Consider the following 17,195-nt stretch of genomic DNA (forward strand, 5'->3'; position numbering starts at 1 on the left):
TTTCAACAAAGAACTGAAATGCTTGTTTAAAGGTGGAAAATTTGTTTCTTTGTAAATAAGTGTAACTCATTAATATAATTTTCACATTGCCAACTAATTATGAAAACTTTTTAAAATGTTATTAATCACAGTGAATGATGCAGAAGCTATGTGCAAATTACACTACTACCTTGTCCAGTAACTTTTTCCAGCAACATATTCCCTGTGTTAAGTATCAACCAGTTACTGAACAGGAAAAAAAATTAAAAACTAAAAATGAAATTAAATAGGACATAGAAATTACCTGAAAATACTCTGATGAAGCACATATGCAGTCACATGACCAGCATCAATGTAACGTATTTCTGCACCAGGCCATATTTCACTAAGGTGAGTACAACTGTCACGAGGTACATAGGCATCATTACGAGCACAAATAGCTATAATTAATGAGGTATCCACGGGAACATCAAAGTTTTGCAAATGTGTGCACTCATCCATAATGCCGCGCATAAACTGGAGAACTTCATATTCACACTTCCTCTTGAGATGCTGAGTACCACCTGTAAACAATAAGACAATGGTTTTCATGATACACAAAGTAAACACTTTCCTGTCACTACAATATAACTACTATACTTCAATTGCTAGGTACTGTTTCATTTTCTTTCTCTTTATTACTTCTCCCCTGAGTTTTAAACTGCCAAAAAAATTTGATTACAGGGTATAAATATGAAATAAGCAAATGAGACATAAAGGAAATAAGGAAATCATGTAACATACCAACATTACTTGCTGCCTGACCTTTTTCTGCTGACAGTATGTTCCCATAAGCAACTTATCTACTGTCTCTCTTGCAAGCCCCTTTTTATTTTGTTATTTCTTTATCTAATTCTTAGGTAAAGCCTTTGATTTCCAGGAATAGTAGGATTAATGCTTACTTATGAGTGACTCCATTACCTAAACATAAAATGTTCTACACTATGTATCAGATACTACACTACTGAATAAGGTCATGCACTGCATACTAAAATAGTGTTTTTCACTTATTCAGTTCTTCAATAGAAGTTTGTGTACCCAAATATCATTTGACAAAGAAATAAATATCAGGATACTATATTTTGCATTTATACTCATATAATTATTGTTAAGTTTATGCCTCATGAGTTAATAAAGGAAAGAAAATTTTCTGGCAAACTGTAATTACAACCATGTTTGTGACATGTAAGGCTTACTTTGATAATGACTGCAGCTTGTGTAGGAAACTGAAAAGCCATCCAAAATTATTTAGTATGCAACTTAGTATGTAATATGATAAAAGTTCATCTGTAGGGCTTGATGAGTGAGTTTGCTAGTATCAAAGTAGGTGAATACGTGGCTGTGTCTTTCAACTGTATTGATTTGAAGATTAAATCTCTCACACTCCCAAAGGACAATAGACCTTCGTTCTTTGACATTAATTTCAATTTGATACCCTGACCTGTTTCTGAGAGAAATGGGTCTAAACAAATGGACAAACAGACAGACTACAAAGTGATCCTATAAGGGTTCCATTTTTACTAACTGAGGTACAGAAGTCTACAAATCATTACCTTTTGATAATTCATAGTTAATTAGAAAGCTCAGAGGGTGGACTATATACAATTCACTTTAAATCATGTCAAAACTATTTTGTCAGGTCAAAATCTAAATATTAAACATGCAAATCGCATCTCAAATCAAAATTCTAAAACACACTTAATTCTCACAAACATTGACACTAATATCCTGCTTATGCATATTCGTTAGTTACAAGCTACTGCAGAAAAAGTATTACACATGGTGGGGTCTCCATATATGTCAAAGTAACCTTGAATTGCATTACTCAGTTATAGACCTTAGTAGAATATGCCTTAAAGCTACAATAGAAGTAGCCGGTGTGGTAATGCATGAACAGAAAACTGTAATTGTCTCAATCTATCGAATCCCAGGCTCTGATGAGATGGTATTTATAGAAAAAATTAATACTTTAATATTGTTGTTGTCAAAATATAAACAGCATAGAATTGTAATTGTAAGTGATATTAACATAGATATAAGGGCAAAGAGAAAAAATGTAATTCATATGATTAACACTCTGAAGTCATTAAACTATTACTGTCTCAATGAAAAACCCACTAGACTGAACGCATGCCTTGATAACATAATTAGCAATGTACAAAGAGACTCCATACAATTTGATGTAATAGAATTATGTATATCAGATCATACAGGGCAATGGCGTCAAATAGAAAAGTCAGCCTTCAGTTCTACAGAGAGAGAAGTGACATATAGAATTCTAGGTGAATCCAATGTAAACAAAATGATAAACCAGTTAAAAGAAATGTATTGGACTCATGTAATGGATAACAAGAAAACGATTAATAAATGTTTTTCCATTTTCCTGACAGAGATCAAGGATATAGTAGAAATGACATGCCCCTTCGTAGCCAAAAGGTACCAGAGTAATATTACTCTTAAGCAACAAAATACTAACAAGTGGTACACCCCACAACTTAACAAACTGAGAATACTACTGATGATTATGAAAGACAAATCTCATAACAGTGATAGGGACAAGGAAAATTACACTAAAATGAGAAACCTTTACAGATTAGAAATAAAAAATGCTAAGTGCTGAGCTAATGATGAATATATTTTAAATTCTAAAAATAAATGTAAAGCTGCCTGGACTGTCATTAAAAGCGAAATTAATAATACCAATAAAGAAAGGAGTATCCCTATTGACTGCAATATTCTCAATGAATATTTTGTAAATAGCGTCACCACCCCACCCATCAATTCTGCCTCTGATGCAGAAGCATTGCTCACTTGTGCAAAACAGACAAGAACTGAGAAGTTCACTTGGACCCGAATCACATGCCAGTGGTCCTCGATGTTCAGAGAGGCAGATTATGTCAATTTGGTTAGATGAATTCATTTCACCAATACAAATGAGTAGTTCATCAATTTTATTTCTGAGTCCCGGAATGTTGTGGTGTAATAAAGATAACTGATACTGCATACTAATGGGATTATAACTGCGAAGATGAACTGGCAGTTTCTGATTACTTTCTGTTAAACATTGTTTAAATGGAATCTGTATGCTAAAATCTGACTCCTGTTCATCTGTTTTCTCAAACTGAGTGTGTCTGCCAATCTCTCTTAAAACTCGTTTTCTTTCCCCCTTCCCTATCCTAAAAAAGGCATTCCCCTGACACCTGTGACCACTGGTATTTTACCACTTGTCACAGTGCCCCCCCCTTACGTTTGCTGCAATCAACCCAGACAGTTTTCCCTTCCCTTTCCTATTGAGGTGAAGGCCATGCCTAGTGTAGTCCCACCTATCGATAGCATCCACAGGAATCAAACCAATATGGGACCCTATATCCGTCCTAAGCAGCCACTCCAACTCCAAATTCACCCTCCTGATGAAAGAGTTCAAATGAGGCTGATCATGGCGCCTCAACACAGACACAAATCCCACACTCGTATGCTTCATTGCTGATGCTATCTTCACCAGGTCACTCTCTATGGAATATTCAGAGTCTCTGTCAATGCTATTTCCCGGACCACCCACTATAACCACGGCATCCTCCTTCGTGAAATCTTTGCATAAAGAACCTACATCCTCTGTTACCTGACCCAGATCTGCACTAGGCTTGAAAAAGTTTGTGACCTGGTACTCTGGACCTAGATTTTCCTGCGGTAGTTGGCCAACACCTCTACCATGGGAGCTACCTAACAACAGAACTTTATTTTTCTTTACAAATTTCCCTACCTTTTTCAAGTCCTTGAAAGCTTGTTGTGCCCTTTCTATAGCTTCAGCTACATGACGCTCATCTGATTCTGACTGAGGCAACAGGTCAAATCTATTTTCAAGATTTATGACAAAGCTGTCTGATGCTCTCCTTTGCCTGCTCCCCCTATTACCTGTTGCCACTTCCCACCTCTGTTCACCCTCCTCCCTCTTTAACCTGTCCAGTTCCTCCCTTGCCTTGTCTAAGTCAGCTTGAAGAGCTGCAATTTTCCCTTCTTGTTCCAGTATTTTCCTGTCTCTACTGCAGATCCTACAATACCACTGGTGAGCCTCATTTATGTCCCCATTTCCCACGCTACTACATTCGCCCCAATGAAAGAAACTACAGCACCCATCACACCACACCCGGAACTAACGATCCTACGGCATGTCACACACTTCTCACTCATGGTAAAAACAGAAATTGTATAAACTGATTTAAGTACTGACTAAAACGTAAACAAAGGACCCTAGAAACTATTCAAGCACATATAAATAAATTGAAAGATTACTGAATAAAAAAAACGGTGATTACATATAAGTTTAAGTCACTGTTTACTTACGATACGTGCGCTTGAAATTAAGCCTAAAATCGGTGCTATAGGCGCGGGAAGGAAAATAAACTTCTTACCCCGTTTAATCTTCTTTAACACTTCACTAACACTTCCACTAATGTAACAACACTTATATTATATTTATATCCTCAGGAAATGTTTACCAATAAGTTTAATTCACTGCTTACTTACGATTCGCACGCATGAAATTAGGACTAGGATTCGTGCTACAGGCGCGAGAAGAAGAATACACTTCTTACCCCATTTAATCTTAGTTTATACTTCACTAACACTCCTACTAATTTAAAACACTTAGATTATATTTATAACAACTGTAAACGTTTAAAAACAGCTTAATAACAATGTTTATTTAATGCAGCAAATACTCGAAGAGTCGGCGTCGGTGCAGTGTTGCCAACCTCCAAAAAATGTCTTTCTTCAGATGTAACCTCTCTCTCTCTCTCTCTTTTTCACACACACACACACACACACACACACACACACACACACAACCATTATATGTTTCTATCGGCAAGTTTTGCTTCAAGCAATTCTGTCTCATAGCTTTTTATATACAGAGTGATTCTTATCAATGTTTAAAGACCACAGTGGTGATGCAGATGACACTGAGAGAAGTAATTTACCATAAGGCTCATGGAGCCACAAATGTTGGGAAATATCCCAAAAAGAGATGGCAAATGCTGAACTTGTGACACCACCAGACGACGTACCTCACCGCATGTGCAACGACTAGGCTTGTCGATCCTAGCCTCACCCGTGGCAGGCAGTGCTACATGCTGCTCAGCTAAGCTACTCTGTTTTCAAACATCTTTTTTAAATGTGATCTGTTGTAAATGTGGAACTTAAAAATTATTGTCCGTGCTGTAACCAAGAAAAACCTTTTATTATTTTGTTCTTTCTTTTTTTGTTTACAGATTTTATTCAGTAAAGAACAAGTAGGTCATTTACTGGTAGTGATGCAGTTCAGAAGCTTATACTTAATTATTTGTCAAGCAATGTGGAAGGTGTTTGTTGTACTTTTAAATGTTAATAAGAATCATCCTACGTATACCTTCAAAAATGATAGTTGGAACTAATGGACACAATAATAAGAATTGGAATGGTGAATAGCTATGAGACTTCACAACACTTAATAATCTGAAGATAACAATGGGTTTTGTAATATCCACAGATTTCCCTTGTGTACAAGAGGGAGCATGTCAATCATTTATTATATCCTAGCAAATTACAAAAGCACATCTTTACTACAAGATACTAGAACACAAGACTTTTAAAATTATACTCATCAGGAGAGAAAGTCCTCAAAATACATCTTCTGCAAGATACAATGTGAAACATTTATATCAATGGAGAATGGATGAAATGTTAAAAAGATTAAAAAATACATGTAAACATAAATGAAGAATAGAAAGAAATTAGTGATGTAATAATAAAAGAAGCTATAGGAAAGAGAAAGAAATAAACAAACAAAAGAAGGCTCCCTGTATGGAATGAAAACCTAGCAGCGATGATTATGGAAAAAAATATGCTTATTTTAAATGTCTCAATACAAGATAATACAAGGTCACAATGAATATAAGAGAGAAATAGCATTAGTTAAAAGAGAAATGAGAAGAGTGAAAAGGAAGATTGGGGGGGGGGGGGGGGGAGGCATTCCTCGGATGATGATGATGATCATGGTGGTGGTGGTGGTGGTGGTGGTGGTGGTGGTGGTGGTGATGATGATGATGATGATGATGATAAGGTTTCTTGGATGCATGACAATGAGGTCTTTAGGGAACAGCATTCGTAAGAGCTTACACAATGATAGAGGCTCTCAGTTAAAAAGAGAAAGATGCCTTACACTGGAATAATATCTCCTATGAAACATGGCTAGACTTCTGCCAAAACCTATAGACAGGGAAAGAAGAAAATATTGTAGCAGCTCAGTCAGATGTGAATATAGACCCAATCTCCTTGAAAGAACAGGAAGATGCAATGGAACCATGAGAAACAGAAAGCGTGCAGGGGAAAACAAAATAAAAAAATGAAAATCTTAAGATTAGGCTTCTAAACTTCATAAATCTATGGTGGAAGAATGGTCATGTTCCAGAAGACTGGCAGAGCTCAGTAGTCTTGCTTGTACTTAAAGAAAAAGACTAAAATGACTGCAATAACTGTAGATGGTAAGGGTACAAAGTCTCCCTAACATATGTTGATTTTATAACCATGTTGTGTAACTTCAAATAAATGAACGAGAAGAACGAGTTGAGATTTAGAGTGTTTCTTGTTAAGAAGATAATTATCTTTATTTCATTTTTAGAACGGTTTTGTTTTCGTAGTCTGCTGTTGTATTCTTGTCTGAGGTTTTGCTTTCGAGCTACATGTGGCACTGAGAACAAATGGGCTGCCCGTGACATCATCGTAAGTAGCAGCAAAGAGACCCCAGGCCTTGTGTAGCTAGCTCCCTAGGAATACCGAAGACCAGAACGTAGAGCTGACAAGAATGTCAGTGGGAAATTAAATTATTTCTGGTGTGAGAATGAGATTGATCAGTCCTGCTTGTCTGTATTTGTCTATGTTTATGAAGAAATAATAAAATGTTATTTTGTATTTGATGAATGGCACTACTACTTTAGTAGAGTAGTGTGATACAGCAAAAAAAGAATTTTGTTGAGAGGCATCCCAATGTTTGCTCCACTGAAGGCACAATATGGTCAGGAAACCTCACAATAAGCACTGTGGGTATAACAATATATGCCAAGGTACTCTCCAAAAGATAAAATGGTTTAACAGAGACTCTTCTGATAGAAGAACAAAACAGTTTTAAACTGGACGGATCATGTGTTGATTGCATTTTGTCTATAATATAGATATCAGAAAAGCATAGGGTATTAATTCTCCCAAAAAAAGTCTACAAAGGAATGGAATGATCATCAAAGGCGGATATCAAGGCAAACCTGTGACTACAGTCCCAATGGCAGAAAAAAGATAGAATGACCACAAAGATTTGTCTGGTCAAGTCACCCCTTGCTCGCAACCACCCCAAGCAGCCACAACAACGATCACATTCACAGCCAAGAACAGGCAAATATATCTAAACTGAAAATGTACATGATGATGATGATGATGATATATACAGGGTGTCCTAAGAGGAATGGTTAATATTCAGGCACTACAGGAATGATCATTTGATGCACAAAAGTCTAATACACATGGGCTCTAAAGTGCATACCTTAAAAGCTGTTCAGTAGACGAGAAGTGTTTCACAATAACGATGATGACCAAGTGCTTGTAACTCTTAAGGTATACAATTTTGAGCCTGTGTTTATTGGACTTATTTTCATGTTTTGGTCCGTTATACAACTTCTCAAAACATGGAAAGCAGAGAGCTTGCAGTAGAAGAGATTTGTTTCACAGAATCAAAGATGAAGAGGGGCTCACAGCTCTTAAGGTTTGCATTTTAGAACCCATTTGTTTTGCTTCGGATAATCATTACTATTATATTCCTGAATATTGACCTCTCCTCCTGGGACACCCCATAAACCAGAAGTAGCAAAATTAAGAATCTTTGAAATGACAATTCTGAGGAAGATACACTACTGGCCATTAAAATTGCTACACCACAAAGATGACGTGCTACAGACACGAAATTTAACCGACAGGAAGAAGATGCTATGATATGCAAATGATTAGCTTTTCAGAGCATCCAGAAAAGGTCAGTGCCGGTGGTGACACCTACAACGTGCTGACATGAAGAAAGTTTCCAACCGATTTCTCATACACAAACAGCAGTTGACAGGCGTTGCCTGGTGAAACGTTGTTGTGATGCCTCGTGTAAGGAGGAGAAATGCGTACCAAGACGTTTCCGGCTTTGATAAAGGTGGGATTGTAGCCTGTCGCGATTGTGGTTTATCGTATCGCGACTTTGCTGCTCACGTTGGTCGAGATCCAATGACTGTTAGCAGAATATGGAATTGGTAGGTTCAGGAGGGTAATAATGAATGCCATGCTGGATCCCAATGGCCTCGTATCACTAGCAGTCGAGATGACAGGCGTATTATGCGCATGGCTGTAACGGATCGTGCAGCCACGACTCGATCCCTCAGTCAACAGATGGGGACGTTTGCAAAACAACAACCATCTGCACGAACAGTTCGATGACGTTTGCAGCAGCATGCACTATCAGCTCGGAGACCATGGCTGCGGTTACCCCTGACGCTGCATCACAGACAGGAGCGCCTGAGATGGTGTACTCAGCGACGAACCTGCGTGCACGAATGGCAAAACGTCATTTTTTCGGATGAATCCAGCTTCTGTTTACAGCATCATGATGGTCGCATCTGTGTTTGGCGACATCGCGGTGAACGCACATTGGAAGCGTGTATTCGTCATCGCCATACTGGCGTACCATCCGGCGTGATGGTATGGGGTGCCATTGGTTACATGTCTCGGTCACCTCTTGTTCACATTGATGGCACTTTGAACAGTGGACGTTACATTTCAGATGTGTTACAACCCGTGGATCTACCCTTCATTCGATCCCTGCGAAACCCTACATTTCAGCAGGACAATGCACGACCGCAAGTTGCAGGTCCCGTACGGGCCTTTCGGGATACAGAAAATGTTCGACTGCTGCCCTGGTCAGCACATTGTCCAGATCTCTCACCAATTGAAAATGTCTCGTCAATGGTGGCCGAGCAACTGGCTCGTCACAATACGCCAGTCACTACTCTTGGTGAACTGTGGTATCGTGTTGATGCTGCATGGGCAGCTGTACCTGTACACGCTATCCAAGCTCTGTTTGACTCAATGTCCAGGCATATCAAGGCCGTTATTACGGCCACAGGTGGTTGTTCTGGGTACTGATTTCTCAGGATCTATGCACCCAAATGGCGTGAAAATGTAATCAGATGTCAGTTCTAGTATAATATATTTGTCCAATGAATACCCGTTTATCAACTGCATTTCTTCTTGGTGTAGCAATTTTAATGGCCAGTAGTGTATTTGACAGATTCCATAACAGAGAATATTATCGATGAAGTATATGATCTATATAGAAAACCAGACAGTGTATCCAAAATTAAGGCTGGGAGATTTAATTGGATTGGACATGCACTTTGAGCGCCAAAAGAAATAAATATCTATCAAGTAGTTATAGAACACGCTCAAGGAAAATGACATCTTGGAGGACCAAGATTTTGCTACTTCAATGAGAAAATCTTACATGTGATGAACTGTGATATCAGCGGTGAAGACTACAAGAGTGTAGTGATGCATGGCATTAGCTGTCACCAGCGCACTGGTCGGCAAAGATATAGAGCGAAGATCGATAGCAGGTGCTTGATCAAGCACGCCTATCACGAGAGAGGCCAAAGACAGACTCGCAAGCAACACGCCGCCAACGCCCTCTCAACCAAAAGTTTTAGGCCGTTGCCGCAGACCAGAGGGTCTCAGTCACCAGCTCAGTCAGTCAGTCAGTCAGTCAGTCAGTGACTCACTCAGGCTACGACCTTGCATAGCGACCAGATCAAGACTAGCAACGAAACTAAAGTTTGCGATAGCAAGAATGCTGATAGTATCTGCAAGAGGTCTATTGCTGATGAGCTTGTACCACAACTCAAGGACTCTTTTCAAGATAAGTAAATGTGTCAGTTCTAGTAAATAAAGGACCATATTAATCTATGTGTGCATTTGTGTTCTACAAAAAGGATACCAGCCACCCATAACAACATTCTCTCCCTTGCTTCCTATGGTACAAGATCTACAGTGGCGACAAGCATACTGCAAATGCACAAGAATAATTCAGTGTTGATCAAAGATAATCAACTTGGCTGAAGATTTTGCTTGCTTCTCTTGTGTTTTAGCTTGCAAGTGGACCGTATTCTTTTATTTGCTAATTTGTTGTTGCGTTCTGCATGTGTTCCAGGTGAGTAGCAGAACTAGTCAAATTCCTCTTTTCAGAGGATTTGCTTGTATTTTGATAAAACATATTTGCGTAAACCATGAATTATCTGCCCCCCCCCCCCCCCACACACACAGACACACCTCAGCTGCAGATGGCCAATGTTATGGATCTCACACAAGTTTTCAGTTTCAGAACCAAGAAACGACTGTCCTGCTGACAATGATACAACTGCTGGCTATACAAGCTACGTCAGACACACAACCACAACCAGCCCAATAAGTGCTGCTGACCAGTATACCACTGTTCCAGCAATTTAAGGACACAGAAGAGGAATGTCTTCAATACCTGACTCAGTTCCAAGCACATTTTCAAGTTCATCATGTTCAAGTTACAGTAAAGCTACAATACTTCCTTTTGATTGTGGGATCCCCAGCATACAGGTTAATATAAAAACTATTCCCAACTGCATCTCCTGATGAACACAGCTACAATCAAGTAATCGCTGCATTAAACCAATGTTACGACCAACAAGTCCTAGTAGCTGCAGCTAGGTGTCAGTTCTTTCGCTTGCAGAAATAGCAGGAACAGATATACCATCAGTGGTACACAGAATTAACGGGCATAACTAGGAAATGTAAATTTAAGTGTAGTTGTGGTAACTTTTACAGTGATTTAATGACTCAGGGTGCAATAACATTCAGTGTCCAAGATAGCAGAATATGGGAACAGATCTTAAAGTACTCTGATCCATCACTTCCTTAAGTACTGAAAATCTTAGAGCAATATGATTCGGGTGCCGTAGTGGCTGGTAAGTTTGACCAGGCCCCGATTTGTCTGGTCAAGTCACCCCTTGCTCGCAACCACCCCAAGCAGCCACAACAACGATCACATTCACAGCCAAGCTGACAGCCATGAAGACATGTAAACAGGCCTGTGAATTTAATGAAATCTTGCCGTAGATGTTTTGCTCACCACAATAGGCAGGATTACCCATCATGTAATGCAATGTGTTACACGTGTGGGGTAAAAAAGGCTATGTCGAAGCACAAAGGCACAAAAACACCTATTTTGCCCATTCCCAGAAAAAACAGACCCATGCACACACACTGAATGCTGTGTTTTCAAAATCTACAACAGGTTCTGAGACAAATCTGATTAAGGTTGTGCCTCCTTTTTGTCCTAGTGCTGCGCAACGATGTTGTAATGAAATATTTGCTGACCATCTTGTGAACTTTCAGTTAAACACAGGTGCCTCTATACTTTGCTTAACCGTGCCACATACAAAAAGTTAGGCTCACCATGCCTTTCTAAATCCAGCCAGCATTTCACTGCTCTCAATGTACACAGAATTCCAGTCCTCGGACAGTGTAGTTTGCCTGCCACTCACAAATCTCAAAGCAGGACAGTGAATTTTGCTGTGCCAAAGTCGAGAGACAGCGAGAACATATTTGGTTTAGATATCTTTGATTTGTTTGGACTTAGAATCCAAGACAATGTGCCTTCAGTGATTGCTGTTAATCCAAAAGACAGTGTAGCTAGCTTGCTTGAAGAATTTCCTGAACTATTTTCAGAAGAAATCGGAAAAGCTAAAAACTTTGTAGTGCATTTTACACTGAAAGACAAAGCACAGCCTAAGTTTTTCTGGGCCCACCTTGTTCCAATTGCTTTAAGAGATAAAGTAGCCGGTGAATTGAAATAATTGCAAGATAATGGTGTAATTGCTTTCATTCAAGCTAATCAATGGGCAAGTCCTCTCATTTTGTTGCCTAAGCCTACTGGTTGCATTCGCATTTGTGATGACTTAAATTCTACAGTCATCCCACAAATAGTAGTTGATACTTATCCATAGCCTCACCCTGATGAACTCATGAACAGGCTTGGCGCAGGACGTTTCTTTTCTAAGATAGATTTATGTGATGCCTACTTGCAAATTCCATTGGATGAAGAATCACAGAAAGTGTTTGTTGTAAATACACACTTATGACTGTTCAAGCGTTTGTGTTTTCCCCTTTGACAGTGCTTCCTCCCCCACCAACTTTCAACGTTACTTGGAACAGCTGACTGCAAAAGTGCCATTTCGTTCAAACTACCTTCATGATACTGTCGTCTCAGGTCATACGCCTGAGGAACACATTGCCAATTTGCGTACTCTCTTATGAGTGTTGTCAGAAGCAGGATTTGATATTCGCCTGCTTTATTTCTTTGTTGATAGTCCTTGGTGTCGATGTACTACATCGTTATACTGGCTGAAAAATGGGGGGAGGAAGTCCAACACTGACTACTATAATAATGTAGCTGACAATTGCACAGTTGTGTTTCGCAGTTCTTTACCTTCAGTTCACAACCCCCAATATTACACAGTTATAAGGCCAGTTCATTACTGGTTAACTTTTGATAAGCCTCATTAATAATTTGCAGGCAAACATCGGCATACTGCTACAATTGTTTGCTGTTGAACATGTATGAGCAGTAAATACCTAACCACACAGTTCACTTTTTCTCAAATAAATTGAACACACTGTCATAGTTTTAACACATGGCCTATTTGTGTTACAGTAATTCCACTGCATTATTGTTACTCTAACTGATACAGATTTCCCGTCTGAAACTCAGCCGTAGACTGACTGTCTCGGGGCCAAAAATCGGGCCTTTATACATCCTCACAATAATAGGTACTGAAATTTTACATTGTTTGATATTTATGTTACAGAAATTACAATTAAAACATAACTCATTCAATTAACCAATTACATTGACAAATTCCTCCTTTTTCACAGTTCCTTCTATCACAAAGGTTCGGCCGAATTATTTGTTTAAATAATGAGATTAACAGATGTAGTTATGCAAACAATGCTTTTGACAAACCTAGTAAATATTTTGGAATTAAATAAGGGCTGGCTTTGCTAACATGTTTTTAAATAAGCCAAATACATACTTTAAGAATGGTAGTCGTTTTTCTACCAAATGTTTATAATTAGTACAGAATTTATATTTATTTATAAGTCAACAATAGAATCTAAGTCACGAAACAATTACTGACTTCATCCTATAACAAAAGTATTAACTAGGAATAGTTGATATAAATTAGGAATCTGATTGCATAAACAAAACTAAGCACAAAATTAGATCTGGTGCTATAAACTTTAAGACTGAGAGCCAACCTTCCTCTTTTATGAAAATGCAGATTATAGTCATGTATGTTAATGGTAATTAGTCAAGAATGAAAAAATGAATTTAAGGAGGCAGTTGGTAAAACAAGAGAAGAAGTAAAGAGATCCCAGCTTGCTTCATCACAAGAACTCAAGTGTCGTCTCATAAAGTGCGACGTTTTTCAAAATGAACTACAGTACTTAGGTCATGGGATAAACGGTCAGGGTGTGTAGCACCTCCAATCTCATTTAGTTGCAATCTGTGATCTGCCTGTTGCTCATAATGTGTCTGAATTGAAGTCAGTACTAGGCAAGGTGACATACTACATTTGGTTATACCAAATACTGCTCACATCACGGCTCCATTGCATTGTCTGAGTTGCAAGAATGTACCTTTTGTGTGGACTAAAGACTATCGAGACACATTTAAGGAACTTAAAAATGCTTTTTTTGGTGACAGATATTTAATGCATTTTGACCTTGCCAAGCCAGTAGCTTTGCAAGTCGACACTTCTTCCTATAGAATCGGCGCTGTGCTTTCGCAGAGAATTGGTGTACAAGACAGGCTTATTGCTTTTACCTCAAAGTTGTTAACGTTAACTCACTGCAATTAATCACAGATCGAAAAAGGGGCTCTCACTATTGCGTATGGTGTGACATAAATCCATCACTATTTGTATGGTTGCAATGTCTTTTTCATGACAGATCACAAGCAGTCCTTTTTTCATCCGTCAAAGCCAGTTTCTACAGGCACTGCTCAAAAATTGCAATGATGGGCTTTGTCGTTTTTGCAGTATCAGTGTAAAATTGTGTACAGACCTATGGCAAAGTATTGCAATGCAGATGCCTTATCTCACCTTCTGATTGGCCTAGACACTGATTTTCATGCATCTGCTGCATCTTGTCGCCAAATCAATGCACAGGACTCTGAACTGCCGGAATCTTTTCCCTTGCACTGCAGAAAAATTGTACAGGCCACAAAAGCAGACCCTGGTCTCAAGATTTTGTTGCATTACCTTCGCATGTCTTGGACTTGTTCATTGAACAGTATCCAGAACTCAGTTGTGTGCCGATATTTTGCACATTGGCATAACCTTTCAGTTCAACAGGGTGTGCTCCTAGTTCAAAATGACAGTGGACAATCACATGTGCTTATTCTCAACTGTTGCAAAAGGGTGTGTTGAGACCTCTCCACCAATATAATGAAAAGCTGATGATGACAATAAATGAAAGGAAGGAATGTATTAATGGAAGTTAAGTTCAGGAGGATATTGGGTTGCAAGAATATGTCAGAAGGAAGTTCCAGTTTCCAGAGTTCAGGGAAACTAGCATCAGATGGGATAATTCAAATAGACTGTGTGGTATGGTAAGCATTCAGGTATTTTGTGTCAGGTTGAAAAGCATGTGAAACAACAGGTGGATAGTTCTTTTACATACATTCATGCACTCAGGATGTTTAGTGATGGTCATTGCAATATAAAATGATATGCAGTGGATACAAGTAAGTTGATAAACAACTTGCGTGAGTTTGCAAGTTGCTTTTCCCTTTGATATTGTAGGATTTACCAATGATTGTGCTGGAGTAGGTGGTAGTCTTCATGTGCATGTGGCAGGTTTCACATAGGGAACTCTTCAGGGATAGGAACCTTGGGTAGGAATAATGGTTTGGGAATGTCATAAGATTTGACTAGGATGTAATGAAGTTTGCAAAACAACAGAAGAGGACAGCGGATGGTTGAGGAGGATATCAGGATTCAAGTCCCAGCTGTATTGGGTGACAGGGGAGGTGTGTGTGTGTGTGTGTGTGTGTGTGTGTGTGTGTGTGTGTGTCGTGTTTACTTCTGAGTTTTTTTGAAAGTGAGAACTATATTAATCAGAATTCGAGAGGAGGATCCTCCCTGGGAGTTCTGTCTGTGAGTAAGATCTAGTGGGTAGCTGCGGGAGAGGAATACCTGGGAAAAATGTTTGGTGTTTGTGTTGAGGGGTGGTGGAGCAGATACACTTGCCACAGATGAAGTAGCTACTGACTTCAACAAACTATTTCTGTCTATTTAGGTACCGGGTAGAACAAACTGTGAGCAATACTGTATATGTGTATAGATGTACATGTATATGACCCTTCCCCTGACACACACACACACACACACACACACACACACACACACACACACAAAACAAGGCAATTAACTTTTTCATCTCAAATTCATCTTAAACCATTACAGACACTTTAATCCATTTTTGCATGCATGACTCTGTAGCAGAAATAAGTTGATAGATGAGCAGGAGCGTAAGATCTGTGCCCTTCAGGTGCAGTTACAATGCACAAAGGACAAACAGATAGGTTGAGGAGGGTGAAGGGTGGTCAGGACTGGGAACTGGCAGTTGGCAAGAAGGCAGTTAGGAGGAGGAGTTATTCAGACAGTTACACTCTGCAAATATCAGGGTGTATATGTGGACAAGGAACAAAAGTTCCTAGATTTTTCCCGGATTTCCCAGTTAAAAATACACTTTCTCCCGGGTGAAAACACACATTTTCCATGTTAAGTGACAGTATATTTTCCCTCGGACCTGCAAAACTTATCAATCCTTTGAATGATTATGGTTTTATACATGGGCATAGAATTTCCCAGCACTTTAGAAAACGAAACTCAGGGAAAAAAGACACATTTTGGAAATATCTTTGATGTGCAGTGACATGTACGCTGCGTATTTTCGTATTATGAAAGTATACATTGGAATTCCACCAAACACCGCATGTTACTTTCTGAATCATTAAAATCAAGATTGGGATGTGCTTTTGTAAGCCAGTCATAGCTCATGTCACGTGATTTCGCCAGCCGATGACAGCGGATATTTAGAGCATAGGACACGTAATGTAGTCAGCCAACAGAAACAGCAACACAAACAGGGAAAGTTAATAGTTTAAATTAATATACATAGTGTTGCTGCAAGAAAAGCAAAGCTTTCACATATAATATTGGTCTCTAAGGTTAATAAGCTGCAAGAGAAGCTAAGCTTTCGCATATAATGTTGACCTTTTCTGCGCGTGTTACACTTTAAAATTTTTACTAATGACATAAATGTCTGATCTTCAGGGTTTGAAATTCTTCTAAATGGCTCATCATCAAAGAGTTGATTTTTAAATAAGAGTCAAACGCTCGGTGATTTAAGAAATTCATGGAACATTTCCACACACAGTCCAACTTACATAAAAGGATATTTACATTGAAAGTAACGCTTTTCAAACTACCATTCACAATATTTTCTCGCAACTTGTAGAAATAGGTTCATTTCAGCAGTTCCCAGAGAGCGCAGATAACAGGCAACACCATGCTTGCGCAGCTACCATGATGTAGGAAGCCCGTGTGTGATGATGATGGTGATGTCCCATACCCCGAGGAGCGTAGGGGACGATGCGGAAGACCCGCACCGCTGATTAGACAAGGTCCTAGCAGAGGTGGTTTGCCATTGCCTTCCTCCGACCGTAATGGGGTGAACTGGTGCAGTAAACTTTATTACAACAGCAATTAATATACGATCAGAAAGTATAAGTTTGGACCAAACTATAGGTGATGATGAAGATGACACAACAACACCCAGTCATCTCAAGGCAGGGAAAATCCCTGGCCCCACCAGGAATCGAACACGGGACCCGGTGCGCGGGAAGGAAGAATGCTACCGCAAGATCACGAGTTGCGGACAAGCCCATATGTACGTACGTGTAAAACATTGAAAGATCATACATTATCTAGACATCAGAGGATACTCCAAGAGCATCGGAATTTCGT

The 17,195-nt window shown here is 39.2% G+C and overlaps 1 protein-coding gene across 6 annotated transcripts in view; it reads right to left on the bottom strand.

Annotated features, from left to right (window-relative positions):
• The window catches only part of LOC124622566 (protein ABHD18), a 170,572-nt gene that overhangs the window by 42,997 nt on the left and 110,380 nt on the right, over positions 1–17,195 (bottom strand). For all 6 annotated transcript variants that reach the window (XR_006980652.1, XR_006980654.1, XR_006980653.1 and 3 more), the window contains one exon: positions 284–542. Coding sequence is in view for 3 of the 6 variants with exons in the window: in XM_047148310.1 (XP_047004266.1) it covers positions 284–542 (259 nt within the window). In the remaining 3 variants the exon portion in view is untranslated. The remainder of the gene's footprint in view (positions 1–283; positions 543–17,195) is intronic.

Source organism: Schistocerca americana, chromosome 7, assembly GCF_021461395.2.
Source record: "Schistocerca americana isolate TAMUIC-IGC-003095 chromosome 7, iqSchAmer2.1, whole genome shotgun sequence".
Classification (NCBI taxonomy): Eukaryota; Metazoa; Arthropoda; class Insecta; order Orthoptera; family Acrididae; genus Schistocerca; species Schistocerca americana.